This window comes from Callorhinus ursinus, unplaced genomic scaffold (assembly GCF_003265705.2).
Source record: "Callorhinus ursinus isolate GAN/ISIS: 27379988/994484 unplaced genomic scaffold, GSC_fseal_2.0 scaffold31, whole genome shotgun sequence".
Lineage (NCBI taxonomy): Eukaryota > Metazoa > Chordata > Mammalia > Carnivora > Otariidae > Callorhinus > Callorhinus ursinus.
The window spans coordinates 15,045,597-15,068,188 of record NW_027397093.1 but is presented as its reverse complement, the minus strand read 5'-3'; the positions used below and the strand labels follow the sequence as shown (position 1 = coordinate 15,068,188).

Below are 22,592 nucleotides of genomic sequence, written 5' to 3'. Positions count from 1 at the left end.
GTGCTGCCTGCAGTGTGTTCGGGGTGCATGTGTCCCCAGGAAGAGGGGAGTGCCGCGGTGGCCTGGCAAAGCTTCAGAGATCCTGCACTCGGGAGCACACCCGCCCCCCTCGAAAGCATTGGTTCCCAGGAGGAAAGACCAGCAGAAGGAAGGCCTCCCCTCCCCCCATCCCCACGGCCCGCACGGCCGGCCTCCGTAGGGCAGCACCTGCATCCTTCCCCTTTAGACTCGGCCTGTTTCAGGGCATGCCCCAGCTCAGCACAGCCCAGGCTGTTTTGTCATTCACCTTCTACCCCAGGGCAGGTGGCAAGCGGATGACACCTAAAGACTTGGTGTGGCATCCTCCATGGCTCTAGCTGGAAAATTCACTGAGACACCTGGCAAATTATGACCCCAGGGCCCTCCATTTCTATAATTAGCTACATGAACCAGCAGCCATCAAGCTGTGGAGGGGGCTCTCGGGTGCTGACCTGGTGGGGTACTCTTGGGGTGCTCTCCCGATACGGGCCACTCTGGGAGGGCCAAGTGCCGTCTTCATGGTGTAGAAGACGGAGCTTCGGGAGGGCTGGGGAGCGGGCCTGCCTCTGCAACTTGAGGCCGGGAGGGGTCGTTCACAGCCATGGAGCCTCTTTATCTGTGCAGTGAGAGCAGGGCTCTGTGAAGCATGACATGGGGGAGAAAATTCTTCATGGAGGAAGAAGATGCTTAGGGCAGAGTATTAGCTTGCAAGGGCTGCCTGAACAAAGGACCACGGGCCATGTGGCTCAACCACAGAAGCTTATCGTCCCGCGGTTCTGAAAGCCAGAAGTCTGAGATCAGGTGTCGGCAGGGCTGGTTCCTTCTGCAGGCTGTGAGGGAGAATCTGTCCCCTGCCTCTCTCCTCATTTCAGCGGTTTGCTGGCAGCCTTTGGTGTTCCTTGGCTTGTAGAAGCATCACCCCAATCTCTGCCTTCATCTTGACATGGTGTTCTCCCGGTGTGCATGTCCCCCTGTCCAAATGTCCCCTTTATGAGGACACCAATCGTATTGGATTAGGGGCCCACCCTACTCATAACTTCACTAGTTACATCTATAATGACCCTATTTCCCACGAAGGTCACATTCGGAGCTACAGGGAGTTAGAACTTCAACATAGGAATTTTGGGAGGACGCAAGCCAACCCATCACAGGAAGCAAACTTCTCAAAATAGTCCTCCAAAGGAGAAGTCTAGTGAGATGGTGTTTGTCTTCCTTGGAGGCAGGGAGGAGGTCGGCCGAGACTGGGGGCCTCTAAATGCTAGACATTTACAAAATGAAAAGAGCAGAGCAGTTAAAATGAAGAGCTTTCCCGACTACTGGCCTTCTACACTGCTCGCCTCTCCCCAGGAGACCCAGCAAAAGGAGCTAAATGCTCTTAGCGCCTCTCGCTTCATGAATGATGAGGGCCCAGCCCATACGGGAGAAGGAGAACAATGATCCAGGCCCTCACCAGTGTGAAGTGGCCCAGGGAAGGAGTCAGGTGCAGTTGGGGGTCTGGTGGGAGATGGCCCACAAAGCGGCAGGGAGGCAGCGGAGAGAAAGCCAAGGCCTTATGCTGGTGGGGCTGGTGCCTTCCCAGGCATCCTAGAGAAACCGTTCCTAACCCTGCACTGTCTGTATTTCCTCCACAGGGCGAAAAGGGGGCTGTAGGCTCCCCTGGGCTATTCGGCCTCATGGGGCAGAAGGTGGGTATTAGCAAGCTCAAAATGGTGGGTTCTATGTAAAGGCCTTGGGGTTCATCCGCATCCACGTTCCCGACCCTGACCATTCAGGGGCCCCAGTATCGGAGGTGTCCCTCCCAGACTGGGGGAAAGAAGCTGGAACACAGCTAGATTCGTGCGTGGGGTACCACGTGGGAGGCCCTGATTGGCAAAAAATGCCCATATTCAAAGACCAGTAGCGGTGACCTTGTCAGATGTCTGTGTCAGCTCTGAAAATGTGCTCCCTAGGACATGAGCTCCATGACATTCCATCAAAAAAAAGAAAAGAAGACTTAAGGTCGAATAAGTGTGGGGAGAGCTGTGTGAGTCAGGCCCCTTTGGAACGTCACAGGGCACTTTCATCTGCCAGGGCTCAGAGCACCCTGCGGGGCAGAAGCCTGAGCTTCTTCATTTCCCTCTGCCTTCCCTAACACCCTTTGGCCACCAGACCCTTTTCTTCACCTTTCAAATATTCCCCACCCCCAGAAGGTGGGTTCCATGGACCCACTCTGAGAGACAGAGTCTAGGCCCAAGGCATGAGGGGGTCTCATTTTTTGCTCCATACCTGCTCCGCTGTAATAGCTATGTCCCTTCTCTCTGCAAATCCCATGGCCAGTCAGACCAGGCCAGGCTTCTGAGAGCCTCTGTGCCCAGCCTGGACCGAGGGGCGGTCTGCTGCCCCCACTCCTTGGAACTGGGAGGGGAGAAAAGACAGGGATGGGCCACCTCCCTCCGGAGCTAGGCAGGCCAGTGATGGTTACTCCCCCACTCTCCCCTATTCTGCTCCCAGGGAGAAAAAGGCGATGCTGGTAACTCCATCGGAGGGGGCAGAGGGGAGCCCGGCCCCCCAGGGCTACCTGGGCCCCCAGGGCCAAAGGTGAGTTTCCCTGGGATCCGCACTCGAGGGAGATGCTGCCTGTGACCTTTATCTTCAGCCCATTCTTGCGGACTCCGTCCTGGGCACCTTGCCTTCTCTCCTGCTCCAGATACGTGGTTTTTCCAGTGGATTCTAGAAAGACAATTTGGACTGAGCTCCTGATTTTAAGTGGTGACTGTTTGACTATCTAAGAGAAACAGTCCGAGGGCAGATGGATGGTCCCAATGATTCAACAGCTACGACGTAACTGAGTCAGGGACGGACAGCTGCAGGGCTTAGGACAGCCAGAAGGGCCCCCTGCCCAGGCTCTGAATAGACATCAGTGATCAGTTGGGCCCCACCCGGTGCTGGCACCCGGCGGGGGGGGGGGGGCAGGGCGGGGGGCCGGGTAGCAGCAAGTGGGGTCAGCTGCCAATGGGACTGCCCTCACTTTCCTTACCCTGGGTGGAAACTGCAGTGGTGAGGCTTGGGTTTCCCGAAGCAGACGCCTCCTGCACTTCTCGGTTTACTCCAGCAGCCCCGGGGAAGTGAGGATGGCCTCTTTCTGAGCTCATAAGGCAAGGACATGATTTCAGATGATTCATGCATTCATTCCACCCACCTGCTGCTGTGGGCGGGGCCCTGCCTGGGCTGCGAGGCTGCAGAGAACCTGCCCTCAGCTTGCTCACAACCCCGCAGGAGAAGCAGACCCACGATTCACAGGGGTATCGTGGCGGGGGCCAGAAGGAAGCCCACAGACAGACAAGATGAAGTGGCGGGAAGGGTCTCGGGCGGACCCCCCAAGTGCCCATCTGACCGTGGCGGGAATAGAGCCTCCCTGGCTTGAGCACCAGCTTTGCCAACGGTGGCCCTGCCCGCAGGGCTCCGGGACGTCCCCAGAGTCGGAGTCTGACCCCATGGGGCGTGGATCCCTGGCAGGTTTTGGGTTTTGAGTTGGGGTCGGGGAAGCCTGGTCACTACTGTCCCTGCATTCTGGGACACAAGAGGGGAAAGTTAGAAGACTGTTCCCAAGCCCGTGTCCTCCTTCAGGACCAGGCAAAGGGCCGACCAAGGGAAGTATGCGCGGGGCGGGGGGGGAGGGGGCGCCTCCTCCCGGCTCTCTCTGCGCCTCCCATCCTCGGCCTCTCGGGCCTGGAGGCTTCATGGTCCCCTCTGTCTCCCAGGCGGGACTGCTGAGCTGTGCCTTCCCAAGTGCTTTAGGTTCCAAAATGACCTGCCTCCCGGTAGCCGGGGGTGCATGTCGGTCCCCACCCGGGGGCTGCAACAGAGCTGGCTTGTGTGTTACCCGGAGCTGAGGAGCGCCTGGCACTGCCGGCTGGACGCCAGGAGGTGGTGCAGAACTCAGAGGAGGAAAGGGGCAGACAGGGCAGGCTGCCAGGAGGAGGTGAGACCCAGACTGGGCCCACGGGTGGGTGGGAGGCAGATGGGAAGAATGAGGTGAGTCAGTAGAAGCCAGTGCAGACAAAGACAGAGATCCAAAGACAACACCCGTGTCTCTCCTCTTCCCCAGGGAGAAGCTGGGGTTGATGGCCAGGCCGGCCCCCCAGGACGGCAAGGAGACAAGGTACAGAGGCTCGCAGGTCTGAGATGAGGTCAGCTTGGGAGTTCACGCCCCAGCTCAGGGAGAGCAAGTGGGGTGGCCGTCCCTGCAGCCGGACCCCTGGGGTACAAAGCTGATGGGGCCGTGACTCCGGGTGGCCATCTCTCCTGCTGGCTGGGGAGAGCCTTCCATGGAGTCAGCAGTCATGCAAAGGCTGGTCCAGGGACAGACACTTGGGCTGGGGGAGGACCCAGAGCCCCTGCTTCTGTTAGCTTCCACGCCCCTGGTGAAGGTGGGGCTCCCACTTCTCCCCAGCTACTTCCTGTGGGAGGGTCAGGTCGGGGCTGCCCTGTCCCTCATGGTGCTCAGGGACAAAAAATGCTCTGGGAGGAGGGAGGGTAGGGGCAGGTCATCAGCAGGTGATAGTGGCTCGACATTCTACGAGCTGATCAGCTGCAAGGTCGTGTGGAATTAAATTATATTAAAGGCTTGTTGTCCCTTTACATATACTTTCTGTCTTGATTTTTTAAAATTTGTCTTTGATGTTAGCATTGTCCCAGCACCATTGGGACTGAGGTTTGTTTTCATGCATTCCCCATAGCTCTGTCATGTTTCCAACAGCAACAAACCCCAACCCCACCCAGTGGGGAGGTTGAGCGCTCCTACTGCCTTCCGCTGAACTCCCTTTCTCCATCCTGCAGTTTGGGGCTGTCACATGCAGAGAGGCCCCTGAAAGAACCCATGGTCCCTCTGTGGCAATTACTGACCCCTCAGGTCACGGACTCTTGCTCTGTGAGCCAAATGGAAATAAAGAGAAGCAAAGGGCCTGGTCCTCCGAAGAGGTGGCTGCCGTAGGGGGCGGGGGAGAGGCGGCCAGGCAGACACGGGTCACAGGTGCAGTCCCTAACAACTAGCCCAGACCAGGAAGAAGGTCTTTCAGCGAGAAGCCAGAGGAGCCCAGAGGCACTGGGAGGCCCAGAGGAGGCGAGGCAGGTGGAGATGCTTCCTGAAGGGAAGGAGCCTGCACTTCCCTGCACAGGAAGGTCGGCAGCCTCTTGGCCTGAGCGAAGATAAGCCTCCCAGCCCCTCCAGGGCCCCTTACAATGGCCCCTCTGGGGACAGCAGGTGCTCTCGGATCCAGCCTTGTCCCCCTTTCACTCCAATTTTGTCATGCAACAGGGGGAGCCTGGAGCAGCTGGAGACCAGGGACCAGCCGGCCCCAAGGTACGTGCATGTCCCCCGGAGTCAGAGCACAACATCTCGCTCCCCTGGGGTCACAGCGTGAATGGCTGGACTCTGGGCCTTGAGCGGGAGGGAGAGAGACCTCTTTCTACGGTCATGGCAGCCATGACGGGACTCGGTCTTCTCTAGGTCTGTCTAGACTGGAGTCTGTCGCAAAGAGTCTTCTGTTTTTGTTCTAGAACCTCTAGGCATCCTCTCTCAGAAACCCCTGACTCCCCGGCCTACAGCTCTGGGTCCTCCCGCGTGCAGCCAGGCACAGCCTGCCTTGGCCACGATCCCGTCTGTTAGACAGCAGGCAGCCTTGCACCCCCGTCCCTACTGGCCCCGGCCTGGGTTTGAGGCCGCATTTGTCTTGCAGGGCACCAAGGGGGAACCAGGGAAAGGAGAGATGGTGGACTACAACGGAAACATCAACGAGGCTCTCCAGGTGAGTGGGAGCTGGCCCAGAGACTAGAGATCGGGAGGCACTCAGGGGCCTCTGGGCCCTGCACCACGGCCCTATGAGGGGGTGCTTCAATGCCCCCATTAGTGTGCTTGAGGGCAGGCTATTGGGCAGAGCTTCCAGGAGAGTGTCCCCCTTGCTCTCTCTCCCTTGGCCTCTGTCTCCAGCCTCCAGGCAAATACACCCCCTTCACTTGGCCGCCAGGGGTCCTGGTTCTTGGTCTGGCCCGGCCGGTGGGCTATCCTGGCTCTGGGGAACTGAGCACCATAATTGGAGCATCCTGGCACCCTGGGGGGTGCTGGTCCATCCAGGGTTCTGGAGCCCCATGTCTCCAATATCCGTAGGGTCATTTTGTGGGGAGTTGTCGGGGAAGGGGAGCCCTGTATGTTGTAGGACGCTTCACAGCATCCCTGGTCCCGATCCACTAGATGCCAGGGGCACTCCACCCCCGGTTGACAGCCACAGTATGTCTCCAAATGTCCCCAGGGGCCAAGCGCCACCCCCGGGTGGAGAACCAATCCTTTAAAGGAAACTTTGTACCTCTGTGGATCCATTTATGGGGTGTACGATCCTGTCTGCATGCCAACAGTAGTCCCCCTGGTTCTTGAGTGGCTCTGTATCTTCCTATTCTGCATTCGTTGTTTACGAGGAAGTATGTCGGAGCCTTGAAATCTGGGTTCTGGGGAAGAGGGGAGAACAGGGGAGGGTCCCAGCCAGTGGTCAGGGAGAAGCAGAGATGTTGTGTCCTCCCTCCTTGGCAAAGTGAAGGGAAGTGGGCAGTCCGTTTCAGGGCCTGTTTGAGTCTGGTGTAGGACAGCTTCAGAGCAGCCTGGGTGAGATAGAGAGCATTCTCTGTCCAGTCTCTGTGAACCTTGGGGAGAGGTGGGAGCGGCATGCAGTTGGGAGGCACGGAGCCCACCTTACTGTGTTCCTAAGGGGGGCCCAGCTCCCATGTTTCCATGCCTGGGCCTAGGGGACCCTCCAGATGGCTCTTGACTTGTTCCTCAACTGATTGCATGGCATTGGTTTTTAGGAGGTCCGAACGCTGGCCTTGATGGTAAGTCTTCCTCCTTCCCTTGGGCACCGGGCTGAGGGCTGGGGGGGCCCGGGCGGGGGGTTGGGGGCCAGGGGAGGGCAAGGACTTGAGGTCTGGCCTCCAGAAAGCCGGTGCAGGTCTGCTGGGTTAGGACTGACCCTGAAGTGCCGGGGCAGAGGGTGAGCCGAGCCTCAGCAGGGGCTCTCCGTAGCCTCCCCTACCCCGGAGGAGGGGGTGGTCCCGACTGTCCTCTGGAGCAGCTCTTCACCCATTCCACTGCGCACTCTTGTCTCAGCATAGATGCTGGGTCTCTGCAAAGCCGTGTCAAGGAGATGGAGGTACAAAGGAGGATGCTTTTATGTTTCTCCTTGTATTCAACCTTCAGCTCATAAAATCCATAACCCTAAAAAATCAGGAGCTACTCAACCTCCATGTTTTCACCTTTCCTAGAAATCAATTTCATTTTCTGCACTTGGAAAACCAGTGAATTCCAAGCCCGGATTTTGCATGCGTACCTACTACCAGTGACAGGCCTGTGGATTTTTGTAGTGAATATTTATAGTTAAAACAACTACCATGAGGTTTAACTTCCAGGCGGAGAGAAGAAAGGAGATCACAAAGTCCTCAAACTATTGGAATTTCATTTCACTTAATGTTTTATTTTTATTTTTTAAGATGTTATTTATTTATTTGAGAGAGAGCGCACACACACACACAAACATGAGTGGGGGGAGGGGCAGAGGGAGAAGCAGACTCCCCGCTGAGCAGGGAGCCTGACGTGGGGCTCAATCCCAGGACCCCAGGATCATGACTTGAGTTGAAGCCAGATGCTTAACCCACGGAGCCATCCAGGCGCCCCTCATTTCACTTACTATTTTTAGTGGCCATACGGCACAGAACACTTGGGGATGCACAGACCCAGACTCAAACACCAATCATATCATGCCTCAACCCCAGAGGTTGGTATTAACATCACGTGATTCTAAAATCAATGAGCTTCATTTGGGGACATTAGAATATATTATTTGAAATAGCTATCCAAAACAAAACTGTCATGGAATCTCTTTTTCTTTTAAAGTCAACTTCGAGGTATAATTTACATACAATAAAAGGTACCCACTTTAGCTGTGAGGTTTGATGAGCTTCGACAAATGTATATACCCATGTATCCACCACCCCAGGCACTCCAGAAAGTTCTTTTATGTGCCTCAGGAGTCAATCCCACTCCTACCCTCAGCCCCCGGGCACCACTGATCTGCTTTCTGTCGTGGTGGATTCGATCTGTCTTTTCTGGAGTATCATCTGAGTGGAATTGTGCAGCCTAGCCATCTGTGTCTGGCTTCTTTAGCTCAGCAAAGAATGTCTGGGTTGCATCCATGACATGGCAGGCCCCCGTGCTTGCTTCATTTTTCACTGCTGAGTAATATTCCATTGGATGGTTATCGCACACCTGCACTTATTGATGGATATTTGCATTGTTTCCTGGAGACATTTTGAAGTCCCTATCGGGGGAGGTGAAATTTATCTTCTTGGAGCCCAGGGGTTGCTCGGAGGGAGGACGAGGGAGAGCCTGGTAGGCGTGGCTCCAGGATCCCCCCCAACCCCAACCCCAACACTAACCCAGACACACTCAGTGCTTACCCACTTTACATTGTAGAGTCCCCGTGCTATTTCGTTTACAAAAAAATGTTCCTGCCACTGATGAGATGTTTGAAAATGATTGATCCCCATAAACTAGCCTCCACATACACCCCCCCTGGCAACAGGCCACCCCTCCTTGGGTGGAAAGTTCTTCCACAGGTCTTTCTTTTATTTCCTAGGGGCCCCCTGGTCTTCCCGGACAAATAGGCCCACCCGGAGCCCCAGGCCAGAAGGTAACACTTGTCCTGACAAGGGAGAGGCAGACCCCACAGAGGCACTGCCTGTGTCCCCGAGTGCGGGAGCCAGCGGGGGACCCTCCCATCTTCCCTGCAGAGCCGCCACTGCAGCCTGGCCTCTGACTCTTCCCACTGCTCCCAGGCCCCCCAGGCCCTGTCTTGCCCCCACCACAGCCACCCCCACTCCTGCCCCCTCAGTCTGCCATTCTTCCCCCGCTGTCTGACTTGGGCTCCCGTAATTCACAGGCTTCTCTCCTCTGGTAGAGCTTGGATCTAGACAAGCCACTGCTCCAGGCAGAACCACAAGGGGACCCTGACCCCCCCACCAGGGAACATGGCACTTGAGCTCCTCCCCGATCTCCCCCTCTCCTTTGCTCCCTGCTTTTGTTCCCCTTTAGACTCTGCCCCACCCCTGTGATTTTCTCAGAAGGCCCTGCATGTTTGCACCTCTGTCCTCTGCTCCTGAGGGCCCCTGCCCTGAAGTTCCTTCCCCTCTTCCCTACCTTTCCAAGTCCTCATATTTCAAGCCCAACTCCAAGGCCACCTCCTCCTTGAAGCCTCCCCTGATCTACCAGGCAGAATTCACTGCCCCTTCCTCTCTGCTCCTCTCATAGCGTCATTTTGCCTTGGTGATGTGGCTCGTTCTTTACTGGCCTCAAAGACAGAGGCCAGGCCTCTTTTATCTCCCTCCCTGACCTAAAGAAAAGGATTGGGTTGATGTGAAGATGCAGGGAGCTCCCTGTGGGGCAGGCTGGGCTGGGCTGGGGAGGGGGACTGGGAGGCGACACCCCTCCCAGGGGGTACCCGGGGTGCTCAGAGGCAGCGTGCGGGACTGTGGCTAACATGTGGACTGTGGAGCCAGGATCTAGCTGCCCGCTGCGCACGCCCCAGGCCTCATGCGCACAGCTCTGCCCTGGGGTCCTCACCTTGAAATGGGGGCAGTGCAAGTACAGAGCTCCGGGGTGACCCTGGCACAGACGCAGTGTGCCGTAAATGACAGTGCCTCTTCTCTGCTCTGACACTGACCTTCCCTTGTTCTGGCCACAGGGGGAGATTGGACTTCCGGGCCCTCCAGGACACGACGGGGAAAAGGTAAGAACAGACACTCCCGGACGAGTGTCCGAAGACGGACCTTGACCTGGGCTGATGGGGGATGGTGGGGGGTGGGAGCCGAAGGCTCTGGAAGAGGCCCAGATGTGAGCCTTGTGGGGAAGGGAGTGGGGGCACGTGGGGGCCAATCCTGCAGGAGCCTGAGCCCCACATGCTGGCCCCAGAGGAGCCGGGAAGACCCAGTTGGGATGGGCTGGGGCTGGTCCTGAGGTTTCTCCGATTCCCAGGGAGGTGGACAGGCTCTTGCCTGGGCCAGTCAAGCACAGAAGAGCCATGTCCCTTGGACTTCCCATTCTTTCGTGCTCTCCCCCCCCCCCATCAGTGTATATAATAAGTGTTGCTAATATCTTCTAAAGGGACCTCGAGGCAAGCCAGGAGACATGGGCCCTCCCGGTCCCCAAGGCCCCCCAGGAAAGTTTGGACCTACAGGAATGAAGGGAGAACACGGACACCCAGGGAGCCCAGGAGAGAAGGGGGAGAAAGGGGAGACAGGACAGGCAGGCCCCCCGGTGAGTGCCAGGGCCGGCCGGGACCCTCTCCTGGGAACGCATGTCTGCCTGCACAGGTGCACCACCCCCAGCATGGCTTCTGTAGGGTGCCTCCTGCAGCCCGGGCTGGAAACCTGGGGTCGGGAGCTGGGGGCTGGGGACTCCCCTGGGTTTCCTTCAAGTCCCTGGCTTTAGGAAGGCCAGTTGCCCCCCCCAAAAGAGAAGGGGCCTATTCTGTCATCTCCTGTGTCTTTGGGAAAGTCCCTGAGGCTTGCAGGACCTCTGTTTTCTCATCTCTAAAATGGGGCTAATCATGCCCTCCCTGGATACTTCACTGGGTTGTTGGGAAGGTGATGAGGTCATGGGTGTAATCCTGCCTCTTTGGCAAGCATGCAGAAGGCCGACCCCCAGGGGAGGCTGCCTGTGCTGAGAAAGCACCTTGCCTAGTCCGCGGAGGCTGCTGACTTGACCCGGGAGTCTTCCGTGGGCTTCAGTGGTTTTCTTCTGTGAAGTGGGCACCATCCTGGACCCCTGCCCTTGAAGGAAGGGAGTCACATGTGCATGCCACAGTTGGTCACAGATGCTCAACCGATGCCCTCGCTCTTGACTAACAGAGATCTTTGTCGATCTGTAGGGTCTAGACGGCCCAACTGGGGAGAAAGGAGAACCAGGTGGCCAAGGGAGACCCGGAGCAACAGGATTGCCTGGCCCTATCGGGCTCCCGGGATTTACAGTAAGGCGAGAGGGTGGGGTATCGAGGTTGTCAGCAGGCCACTGTGGATGAGGGCATGGGAGCGAGGGTGCCCCCTCACAGTGGTCACCAGCCTAGCGGATGCCTGGCCCTGCAACGAGGCTGCACTAACCCTCTGCCTGCTTGGCCTTTTCCGGGGGGAGGAGGGGGCCGGCGGGTCCTCCTGATGAACAGCTACTCCGTGAGGACCACTGGAGTGTGAACACTAGTTCCCACTTCTCAGGTCACAGTGTGGTGGCCTCTGCCTTCAGGCACTAGCCTGGCTCGAAAGTGCTAGAGTCTTAGAATTCTCCTCTTAGAAGTATAAAAAACCTCAGAGGTCAAACAGTCCCACCTGTGACTCGGTGCAGGCGTCCCTCGGGAGCCACTCCCCAGGGCTGCCCGACTCAGCTGGGACAGGCAGGCAGCCCCCGGCCTCCTGACGTGTCCCCTCCACCGCGGAGCAGCTCCAGGGCTGGAGGGACTGCTCCTGGATGTGGTGCGGAAGCTTCCTCATCAACCTCCCACCCCTGGCCCTCTCCCTGTACCTAGAGCCAGAGTCATTTCTGTAGCCGTGTAATGAATCACACATTCAGCGGCTGAAAACAACGCACACTTTGATCTGTGTCTGTGGGTCAGGAGTCCAGGCTCGCCTCCACCGGGTCCTCTGCCTGGGGGGGTGGCTCACGAGGCTGTGGTCAAGCCGCTGGTCTACATGCTCATCCTCTTCCAGGCTCGCTGCTGTCGGCGAAGTCAGTGCCTTAGCTCCTAGGGGCTGCCCATGGTTCCTGGCCACAGGCTCTTGCCCACAGCAGGCAGTTCACATTAGAGCAGCTTGCTTGTTCAAAGCCAAGGCCAGCCGGAGTCTCTCTGAGTGCCTGCAGCCAACACAGGGCTGTTTGTGTGTGTGTGTGTGTGTGCATGTGTGCGTGCGTGTGTGTGTGTGTGTGTGTGATAACCTGAACGTAGGCATGTGTAACATGAGCCTGTAACATAATCACAGGAGTGACATCCCATCACCTCGGCCATAAGCCATATTCTATTGGTTAGAAACAGGTCACAGGTCACCGCAGGGTCCACACACGATATCAGCCTCTCCTCCCACGTACTGGGACCTCAGATCCCCAAAGACTGTAATCTTGGGCCCCCTGCCCAATCTTCATACTGCAGGCTGACTGTCCCCTCAGCCTCCGAGGTGGTCCTTGACAATACCTTGGCCTTGTCTAGTCCCAGTGTGGTTTGTCACAGATGTGAGGGTGTCCCTGTGCCCGGCCCCCCCGAGTGCCGGCACCCATAGCATATGGTGTTTTGTGCCCACAGGGAGAGAAAGGAGAGCCCGGGGAGAAGGGGGAGCCAGGAGTGGAGGTAGGTTGTGCGGCTTGGCCTTCTGTGTCATGGGGGGTATTTGACAGGGACCTCCTCAGCCCACAGTCCTTCCAGGACGCGCAGCATTTCCATGCTCTAGAAGGAAAGGCAAAGCTGCCTGACATGGGGAGCGAGCAAGAAGCTCAACATTCACTGAGCACAGTAGCCCAGCCTCGGAGCCCCAGGGCACGATCCCCCCACTGGTGTTCACAGAGCACCCGCCAGGTTTCCTTCCCGGTGCTAGAGTCTGGAGGTAGGAAAAGAAACAGAACCTCCTCTGTGCAGTGAACGGTCCCCAGCAGCAAACGCTAGAATGGTGAGCCGCTCGAGGAGTTGGATGAGCATCCTAGAAGATGGGTCCTTTGAGCAGGATCTTGAAGACTGTGTAGGAGTTTGCCTAGGAGCTCAAGAAGTAAACTTTCCAGAGAGACGCATTCTACTCTGAGAGGTGTGGCGGTGAAGGGAAGAGGAGAGAACAGTGGGGAGAGAGAAGTCCTGGGGTGGAAGCCAGGTTCTCATAAGATGAGAATCAGGCATATTTGGGGCATATCAGGGAAAGAGCCCAGAAAGCAACAGAGTTCAGCAGCACGTGAGGGAGAGGATGCTTGGTGGGAGGACCTGTGCCACACAGAGCCAGGGGAGGGACCATCAAGGCTTCGCAGCCCCCAGAGAGGTCCCTGGACCCCTGTCACCTTCAGTGTCACCAGGGCCCGTCCACAGTCAGGGAAGCGAACTTGATGAGATGGTATGTTTCTGAGTTAGAGACCGATGGCCTCCTGATAAAATGCTCCAAGATTCAGGAAAAGCACTACACACACAGAAATGTTCCTTCCAGAAGGAAGTAAAAATTGGAAACAAGCTACATTTCTAACAAGAAGGAAATGATTCAATAACTTATGGTAATAACATTAATGGTATAATAGTCCCCATGTTTGGGAGCGTTCCTTGTGCCAAGCCCTGCTCCAGGCCCTAGCCGGGGAGTAACTCATTTCGTGCCGCTCAGTCGAGACATGGAAAGGAGGCTTGTGGGGAACATGCAAAAAAAAAAAAAAAAATAAAAAAACAGGTTTTGGGTTAAATGCAAAACAGCAGAGAATCAAATTATATATAAAAAAATCATCATTAAGCATGGACATATATTCATGTACATTTTATGCATCAAAAAAAGAGTGGAAGGAAGTAAAGCAGAGTATTAGGAGTACTCACATACTTATTCTTTCCATTCTTTCAATTCCCTTTAATTTACAAAATATTTTAATGGGTCTGTTATTACTTTACATTTTTTTTATTTTCAAGATTATCGTACAGTAAAATTGACTTTTGGGGGGGAGTGTGTATAGGTCTGTGAATTTTATTTAATACGTTCATAGGTCTTTGTAGCTACCGCCACAATCAGGATGCACGAATCACTTATTTATAATAGAGAAAGAAAGCAGTGAACTTTTTAAGAAAAGAATCTGGAGTTTCCAGAGATTGAGCTGAGAAGTCCATGGATCCGAGACACATGAGAGGAACCCGGTCTGCCCAAGTTCAGGGTCTCCTCTTTGGTGGCCTGACAGAGGGGTCACCACTCTGGCCACACGCTGTGGGATTCGAACCCTGGGAAGGCAAGAAGAGCCCCAAAGTTGAGATGGGGTGACCAGCTCAGAAAGAAGCAGGCAGGCCTCCCTCCTGCCTCCCTCCTGCCTTTAATTAAAGGGAAGCAGAGACCAGCAGTCTCTGTTACAAGCCCGAGGGGACTTGAGGGATGTTTTCAAAAGCTGCTCAGCCTCCCCCCATTCCATATAACCAGTCTCTGCTCCTGTAAGCCAAAGGTCTCAAGTTCAAATGCCAGGCACACAACAAATGAATGCAAAGTTCCAGGTCACAGACAACAGGGAGTGGTGGGGACTGGGGTAACCTGAAGATTTCATGCCCCACCTGGAGGGGAAAGCTTTTATTCAGTTCCAGGCAATTATGGCCATGCACGAACAAGGGCCTACTGCTGCCAGATTTTTCTTTTCTCTTTCTTTCTTTTTTTTTTCCCCAAGAAAATCTGGAAGGCTAGACGTTTTGACAGCATTTCCCGGCAATGTGTTTTTGTTTTTGTTTTTTTTTCAACATGAGTTTCTGCCCTGTTCTCAGCCTTCTTTGGGGAGACCACAGGCTGGGCAGCTCTGTCCTCCTCTGGCTTTGCCGTCCCCAGCTGGACTGTGGGCCATGTCAGAAGGGGAGGCCACTTGGAGTGTAACAGGGGGTGGGCTAACCATCTCCCTTTGGATTCTAGGTTCCTGGGCCTCCAGGGCCAGAGGGGCCCCCCGGACCTCCGGTAAGTGGGGAGGGCTTGTCAGCATTTCAGCCCACTGTGATTGGGTCCCTACCATCCCCTCCCCCCCGGCAGTTGCTGTCACCTCTTCCTCCCAGGGTGGGATTTTCTCATCCACGAGCCCCTCCCTACTCCTTTGCCCTCCCATGTTAAACCGGCACCATGTCAATGACACCCAAGGAGACTGTGCCGTGCCGGCTGTCCTGGAAACAGTTGACTGGCATGGCAGCCGCGGGGCCTGGTCCCACCACCCCACAGGAGTCCCTCTGCCACTAAGCTCTGCCCTTTGCTATCAGACACCTGCTCTCCCCCTTCCTCCTTCTGGCTAACCAGCAGCAAAAACATCTGGATTAAGATGGAAAGTGATGTAAAACCAGCCCCACTGGATTGGCCTTTCCCGGTGACAGGTGAAAAGATGGGGCTTTTATAGGGCCCCTAAGCATCCTAAACCAATAGAGGCTGGTCCTTCCTCTGCGGTGTTCCCAGGCCCCACGGCCCTGCGTCACCCATTGTCATTGGCAGAAGTAGTAGTAAGAACGATGGCAGCCAGCATTTACCGAGACTTCTTACGTGCCCGACACTGCTCCAAGCACTTCGCATCCATAAATCTAATCAACCTTTGCTGTGTTCCTTCTGCATCTTCCCTTCATGAGGCTCTAGGTCAGCTGTGGGGGGGGGGGGGAGGTCACAGAGAGACACAGTCAGTCCCTGGCTGGGGAGGCCTGGCTCAGACTCCACCCCAGGGAGCCCCAAGCACAAACCCCCTTAGCACCCCCTCCACTTCCCCTGAGCAGGGACCCCAGGCCCTTGCTCTTTTGTGGTCCAACTTGCAGACAAGGTGTTTTTGACTTACCTAGAAATGCATTTCTGATGGGCCTCGTTTTGATTCCAAACACAGGGGCTCCAAGGTGTTCCTGGACCAAAGGTAAGAAGAGGTCACGTGACGGGTGCTGGGGTGGGAAGGGGCGGTGTCAGAGGGGGCCGAAAAGAAGGAAAGTCCTTTGGAGACGGGTGGCCCAGCCGGTCCCTTCCCTGAATGGAATCGTGTTGACACTGGCCAGTGGCTACAACCGGGAGAGAATGAAGTCCTTTTAACATCCATCATTGACACTGGGCGGGCTTCCGATTTAGAATTTTCCCATCCATTAATCCACCCTATGAGTAATGGGTTGGAGTCTTAGCAAAGGATGAAATCCTTTTCCAAGTAACCTGCCCCAGACCTTTCACTCACCCTGAAGTAGAGGTGGAGACAGGGAGGGGTGTAGTGTGGGCCCCCTCCCTGGGTCCAAGCCCACTGGTCTCTGGCCGGGGTGGGGGGGTCTCCCAATCTCCCCCTTCAAAAGCATTTCAACTGGATAAGAGGCCCTTGGGACTGATGGCATATTGTCCCGTGCCCCCCCCCCCCGCAGTATTCCTCAGGAGACTGTTGGGCAATTTTTCGTCCCAATTAGTTGGGGAGCCTCAGAGCTCCCATGCTGGCGTTCTAGGCACCTGCCAGCCAATCTCTGCAGGGCCCCAGTCTTCTGCTCTGCAAACGGTCACTTCTGCCCAAGCCTGATCTGGAACTGCCCTGTGGGTCTGTCTCTGCTCCACCCATCCCCTTTTCCTTTGGGGACCTCACAATTACCGCAGGGATACCGAGGAGTCTAACGGAGGTAGAACCAGGCTAGGAATTCAAGGATTCCTTGAGCCTCCGTCCGTGGGCCAGCCACCCCTGTCCCCTCCTCCCTCCATCCTCTACCTGCCCCCGTCTCCCCAACCCACCCCGTCTCCAGGACCCCAGGATGCAAGAACGAGTTGTCTGAGACATACCCTTGTGTGATCTCCCCCTTCCCTTTCCTTCAGGGGGAAGCAGGACTAGATGGAGCAAAGGGAGAGACGGGTGTCCAGGGAGAGAAAGGAGATCGAGGGCCGCTGGGATTACCCGTAAGTATCTCAGAGCCAGCAAGCCTGTGAGGAGCCTAGCTGGGTGGTCCTGAGGAGGCTGGGGTGGCGTGCCGGACCCCGGGAGAAGGCTGCTGCAAAACTGGGGGTTCGAAAGTTCTGAGCATTCCAGAACACTCCGTGTGGTTTTGCTTTCCTGCCTGGGCAAGACTGTAGACTCTAACTCCCTTCCCGGGGGCTTCCTCTGGGCCAGGTCCCGACCTGGGTGTCGGAGAGAAGGCAGAACTAAATAAGACAGGGCCCCCCACCCAAGGAGCCCCCAGCTGGAGAGCCTCAAGTGGCCTGAAGAACAGCCTCAGGCCCTACATGTGCCTGATTCGGAGGCAATAAAAATCTGCCCTTGATGGGAGCCAAGCTTGGAGGACCTGGGAGCAACAAGACGGTGAAATGTTCTCCAGCTCCCTCCTATTTCCCTACCTTCAGCACCCGCTACAGCAGAAAAGCTTGTACAAAGGCAGATTCTCTGGTCCCAGCAGGCTAAGGCCACTCAGATCTCTCATCTCAGCCTGTCCTGAGATCAGACCCCAGGTTGGGGCGAGGTGCTGCCCGGGAGGCATCTACATTTCCAGATGTGGGGGCCTGGCCTGGGTGAATCTTTGGCCCCAAGCCCCAGTGGGCTCCTGGCCCCATCAATGCCTCCCCTCTGTCCAGGTGCATGCCCTCTACCACCCACCCTGGAGCCCTGGGCTTCCTCCTCCCTCATCCCCCAGTGGGGCTGGCACTCTTTGTGGCTTGGTTTTCGAAAGCCGGAATGGACGTCACGGATCCATCTACTCATTTTACTGATGGGCCCAGAGAAGAGAGAGTCACTTGAGGTCACATATGAAGTCAGTGGTTAGGCCATGCCAGAGGCCGCTCCTTTGCTGAGGCCATCGCCTTGCAAAGGGGCTCTTTCCAGCCACTGGGGCTTCCTCTGTCCTGGGCGCGACGCCAGTTCCCACCCTGGGAAGCCATAAAGAGCAGGAGAACAAAGAGAAGCCCAATTACCCCAGCTTGGCAGAGCTTGAAGGTCTGGTTAATATAATCACAGCAACGAAACAGCAAGAGCAAAAGGTATGATCACTCCCTCATTAGTGCATCAGATGTAGGACATGTAAGGAGCTGATGTGCCTGACAGACTATAGGGAACTGATGACTTTAACAGGCATCTTCCCATGTCTTGAGCTGTGTCCAGAATGTTTAAGTACTCCTCACAAGAAAAGAGCCTTCCTGCCCCCACTCAACCACAAATCTCCCCTTGTCCACCTTCAGAGCCCCAAGGCCCTAGTGAATACTGGAGAATTTAGTCCGGGGTCGAAATGCAAATGGTGCAGAGACCAAACAGGTTGTATAAACAAAGAAAGTGCCAGAGGAAAGACAAAAGTGCCCGGTCCTGTCTTTAAGTTGTCAACTTTCAGTAGAGACATGGGTACAGAGAAATACTTTTGCTAGCTTAAGAAAACAACACAGCATCTCCACAAATGGCAACCAACGGGGACTTCAGAGAGGCAAGAGGGAGTGGTGGGGACTGGGGCACGCTGGAGGCCACGCATCCCGTCTTAAGGAGAGCAGTCCCTCCTCCGTTCAGCTAACTGTCGTCACGGGGGAATGAGGGCCCAGTACTTCCAGATGGTCTCATTTTTCCAAGGAAGCTGGACATCTGGCATTTTATGTGAAATCTCCCCATTTTCTAACATTAAATCAAAATTACTTGCAACTCCGCAGACCATGCCAAATATGTCAGTGGCCTGCACATGGCCTGAAAACTACCAGTCCGTGCCCCCTGCTCCAGATGTCTCAAGATAAGTCGGTATTGATACTGCGTAGACAAAGTTTGTGGATATTTAGTTGAAGTTCGGATTTTCAGCTTCACCTCCATAGTTTATGCCATAGAGTAGCAGCCTGTTTTTCCAGAACATCCTATGGAATTCTTCCTGTTGGCCCTACGGAAGTGATTCTCAGTGCTGGCTGCACACTGGAGTTGCCTGGAGCTTTTCAAACAAGTCATTACCCTGGGCTCACTCTTGGAGACTCTGGTTGAATTGAGGTGGGGGAGGGCCCAAGCATCTCTATTATTTTATGCTCCCCCTCTCCCCTCAGGAAATGCTGATGATGCCGTGGGGTGGAGAACCTCAGCTCTCTAGGCCATGAGTTAGGATCATCCCCTAAGTGTGTGATCCTAAATCTGAGAAGGGAGACCCTGGAGGCTCCTACTACCCAATACCTTTTTCCCTGTCCTCCCTTGCCTGGGGGCATTCCCCCACCTTTAAAATCCTGAAGCCTAGGCTCATTTCTGAGGCTCAGCTGGTAGCCGTTTTTAAGAACTCAGTCCTTACTGGGCTAGAGTGTCCCCACTGCCTTCTCTCTGGTTTGTCACATTGCGATCATTAGACAGATTTCCCTCTGGGTCTCCTAGGTGTGTCCTGGGGGCAGCTTCCCAGCCCAGCTTTGGAGGCAGAGCACCTGCTTGCACCTCATATATCACCGGATGCTACATAGCAAGTGGGTCTTAGCATCCCACCCGCCGGCCAGTTTACTCCAGGGCATAGGTGGCCTTAGACCTCTGTCCCAGTCAGCTGCCCCCAAAGCCTCTTTCTCTAAAAGGGCCCCTGTCTGGGAGAACAGGAACGGATTGCGTTTGTGCTGAGCTTTGCAAACCACGCAGTGCCAGAGAAAGGTCAGGCATCGGGAGGACCAACATCCGAGGGCCTTCCCCTCTGCCACCCCCAGCGCAGGCCAGCTTCTAGCCACGTTCCCAAGCCAGGTGCTATAACTCAGTACTGATTTCTTCAGGGTTCCCCAGCCTGGCCGTCTCCGCAGCCGTGCAAAAAAAAGGCTGGGAAGACAACCCACCCTTCACATAGGCTTGTCCCTCTGTAGGGAGACCCGTCCTGGGAAGGATGCCCTCCCTCTGGTTCCAGACACCTTTCCATGAATTCTCTTTCGGCACCCCTTTCCCCAGAGCGCTGCAACCCCTTGGCAGAGGGATTTCTGGGAGGCGCGACCAGGAGAGAGGGGGGCAGGGGGCACAGGATGAGAAGGGCCGTCTGCACTGCTCCCTACCGGCCTCTGCTCGGCAGCCGGCCACACTGCCCCTCGGTGTCCGTTTTTGTTGGTTTCCGTGTGAATACCATCCCCTGTCCTCCCAAGCTTATTTCTCCCGTTTTGTTTGATGACCAGCATTTGTGTCTGTCCGGAGTCACTGCTTCACTCACCTCTTCCCTCCCCCGGTCCCTTTTTCTCCTCCCTGTTCCTCCCCTCCCCTTCTTTCGGTCAAACATGTTCCCTTCATCCAGGGAGCTTCAGGTTTGGACGGCAGGCCTGGGCCACCGGTGAGTGTCACTTCTCCGTTACCCCTCAGCCCGCCCCACCCCACCCCCGGCCTGTGACCCCTCTCATCTGTCCCTGTCCCGCTGTGGCCTCGTTTTCCCAGTGAGTTCTGCCTTCTCCCATCACCAACACCAGAAATGTACCACCTGTGCCCAGTTCAGAAATGCTTCTTCAGGCCTCTTGACCAAAGATGGGTGGACTTCCTCTGCGTTCCCCTGGCCATCGTATGGATCCAGGGTCCTCAGATCTGGGTCTCCTGACCGCTGGACATGGGGTGGAGGGCTGAGTGAGGCCTGGGAGCCCAGCCCCAGGGGCGGGGACCACGACTCGTGCCCACCAAGCACAACAGTGTCTGTATGTGCCCGTCATGCTGTGTTGTCTTCGTGCTGTGAGCTCTGTCCATCTCCTGTCTGCCCACAAGGGCTTCCTAGTCCTGTGCAGCCCCCTCTGGTATGTACTGGGGTGAGGCCGGGTGTAGCATCTAGGATCATATGGGACAGTCCCAGCTCAGGGATCTGCGGGCCCGTGACCCTGCTTCCTGTGGTGCCTTGGCCGCCCCGCAACTCAGCACGGGGTTTATGCAGAGCAAAGGAGGAACACTTGGGTCCCCTCTTTCTCCATTCTTTCTGATTCCAGAAAACAGGCATCACCTACTCATGACTAGAAAGCACCTGGCCCTTCTTCCGGTGACAAACCACTGAAGCATCAGGAAGAGTCTCTCCTCTCCTGTCCACCTTCCAGGCCCCTCCCAGAGCGCCCCGTGAGGTCTTTAGGGGAGCGGCGTTCCCACTGAAGCCTGGCACCTTCCCAGGGTCTAGGGATCACTGACCGTCCAGGGCCTGCGGCTGGACTTCCCCGCCCACGAGCCATAACCAGAGCTGTGTGTGCTCAGCCCCTACCAGCCAGGGAGTCCCGGCTTGGCCCTTGTGGGACAGTTTTGAGGCCTGGAAGACAAGGTTCTAATGAGCTGGCTGGGATGACACTCGGGGGGAAGATGAATTTGGAGGGTTTCATTTATGGAGGGGAGGACAGGCCTGGAGGCGGAGGGGATCCACAGCTGGCGCCCACGGGAGCCTAGAGCTTTGAGAGGGGGAGGGCCAAGCGCAGCCCCACTAGAGCCTCATCCTATGGCATGTGCCCTCAGAAAGCAGAGGAGGCGACGGGCCTCGCCCGAGGCCACATCCTTTCCAGAGCCCCTCCCCACCACGCGTTTGTGGAGGCCACACTGTAGACTCTCCCATTCAGAGACTAGACCTCTTTTCTGGGCTGTGCTCCCTACCCCAGCCCCCGAGTCCGCCCCTTTGCCCCCTCCTCGCACCTGGCGTGCCTTCCCCAGGTGGCCGGTCAGGGCTGGGGGATGATCTGTGGCTGGAATCCGAGAATCCAAAACTGTCCTCCATTCTTGCCGGACAGAGGGGAGCCGGGCAAAGTCATAGATTCTGTCCCCTTTGGACCTCAGGTTGTATTTATCTCATTAAATCAACATCACAACCTTAAAGGAAAAGTGTTATGGGAGGAATAACCTGCCCTGCCAATACTAACATTTACCGGTGCCAAATGCGTGACGTGCGTTCATCCATTTCAACCGGGCAGCGGCCTCAAAAGCAAACACTCGTGTCATCATCCCCCTTTTACGGGGGGGGGGGGGGGAACGGACCCTCAGAGAGCCAAGAAGCTTCTCCAATATCTCAGCGTTGATAGGCCTTCGAGGCTGGACTTGAAGCCGGCCAGTGACCCTGCAGTGCTGTCCTCAGCCAAGACCCCTGATCAGGCCGCTCTCATTTCTGACACCCCATAGTCTTCCCTCATAGCTGCAGAGGGGGCACGGAGGATGTCTTATGGCTCTTTTTTTTTTTTTCTTGTAACGTAAGTCGGTGTTTCCCCACTTGCTCGAGCCCGGAGCAGCGCCGGGAACTGCCCACTTGCCAGCCCCACATCCTCAGGGCCTCGTCTGAGCAGGAAGCCTAAACACGGAGGCAGCGCAATATAGACCTGAACTATAGACCTCCTTCTAGTCGGGGTGGACATCGGGGACCTGGGGAAGGTGCTTAAGTGTGCCATAGCTAACCCCGCCCTGCCTCTAAGCCGAAGGTTCCAGCTGCCCCGACTCCCCCGGAGCCCTGAGTCCAGAGCGGGTGGGACCCCCCTCGCTGCCAGGCCGGTGCCTGCAGACACCGGAAGCGCACCCATCACTCTCCAGTCTGGCCTGCCCCACAGGGCCGGGGCACGGGGACAGAGGCTGAAGGCCAGGGTGGCCCACGGTGGGGCGGGTGGGGTGAGCAGTAGCTGAATGACCCACCCCCGCACCTGCCTCTGTGTGTGTGCGTCTGCATCGGTCTCTGTGGCATGAGCCCCCCACCCCTGCATGTGGAGCTGCAACAGCAAACAGGTGCCGGCCCCTGCCCCCACCCCGATGGCCTCCCCCCTCCCCCCCAAGCGCTTCAGGGAGCAAATGAAGCAGCAGTTCTCCTACTGTTTTCAGCCTTGGCAAGCTTGGTAGGGAAGCAAAAGGGTTTCCCTCCTCCAATCTGGCTCTGAGGCAGGGGGAGGCCTCTCTGCCTGAGGCCCCCACCCCAAACAGGAAGACGCCCCAGTCCGATGACTGCCCT

At 56.3% G+C, this 22,592-nt stretch overlaps 1 protein-coding gene across 1 annotated transcript in view; it reads left to right on the top strand.

Annotated features, from left to right (window-relative positions):
* The window catches only part of COL13A1 (collagen type XIII alpha 1 chain), a 73,863-nt gene that overhangs the window by 37,951 nt on the left and 13,320 nt on the right, over window positions 1-22,592 (top strand). The window contains exons 16-30 of the mRNA XM_073878895.1: window positions 1,650-1,703; window positions 2,509-2,595; window positions 4,106-4,159; window positions 5,315-5,359; window positions 5,736-5,804; window positions 6,853-6,876; window positions 8,676-8,729; window positions 9,780-9,824; window positions 10,199-10,351; window positions 10,965-11,063; window positions 12,381-12,425; window positions 14,692-14,733; window positions 15,629-15,655; window positions 16,576-16,656; window positions 19,950-19,985. Of these exons, the coding sequence (XP_073734996.1) occupies window positions 1,650-1,703; window positions 2,509-2,595; window positions 4,106-4,159; window positions 5,315-5,359; window positions 5,736-5,804; window positions 6,853-6,876; window positions 8,676-8,729; window positions 9,780-9,824; window positions 10,199-10,351; window positions 10,965-11,063; window positions 12,381-12,425; window positions 14,692-14,733; window positions 15,629-15,655; window positions 16,576-16,656; window positions 19,950-19,985 (915 nt within the window). The remainder of the gene's footprint in view (window positions 1-1,649; window positions 1,704-2,508; window positions 2,596-4,105; window positions 4,160-5,314; window positions 5,360-5,735; window positions 5,805-6,852; window positions 6,877-8,675; window positions 8,730-9,779; window positions 9,825-10,198; window positions 10,352-10,964; window positions 11,064-12,380; window positions 12,426-14,691; window positions 14,734-15,628; window positions 15,656-16,575; window positions 16,657-19,949; window positions 19,986-22,592) is intronic.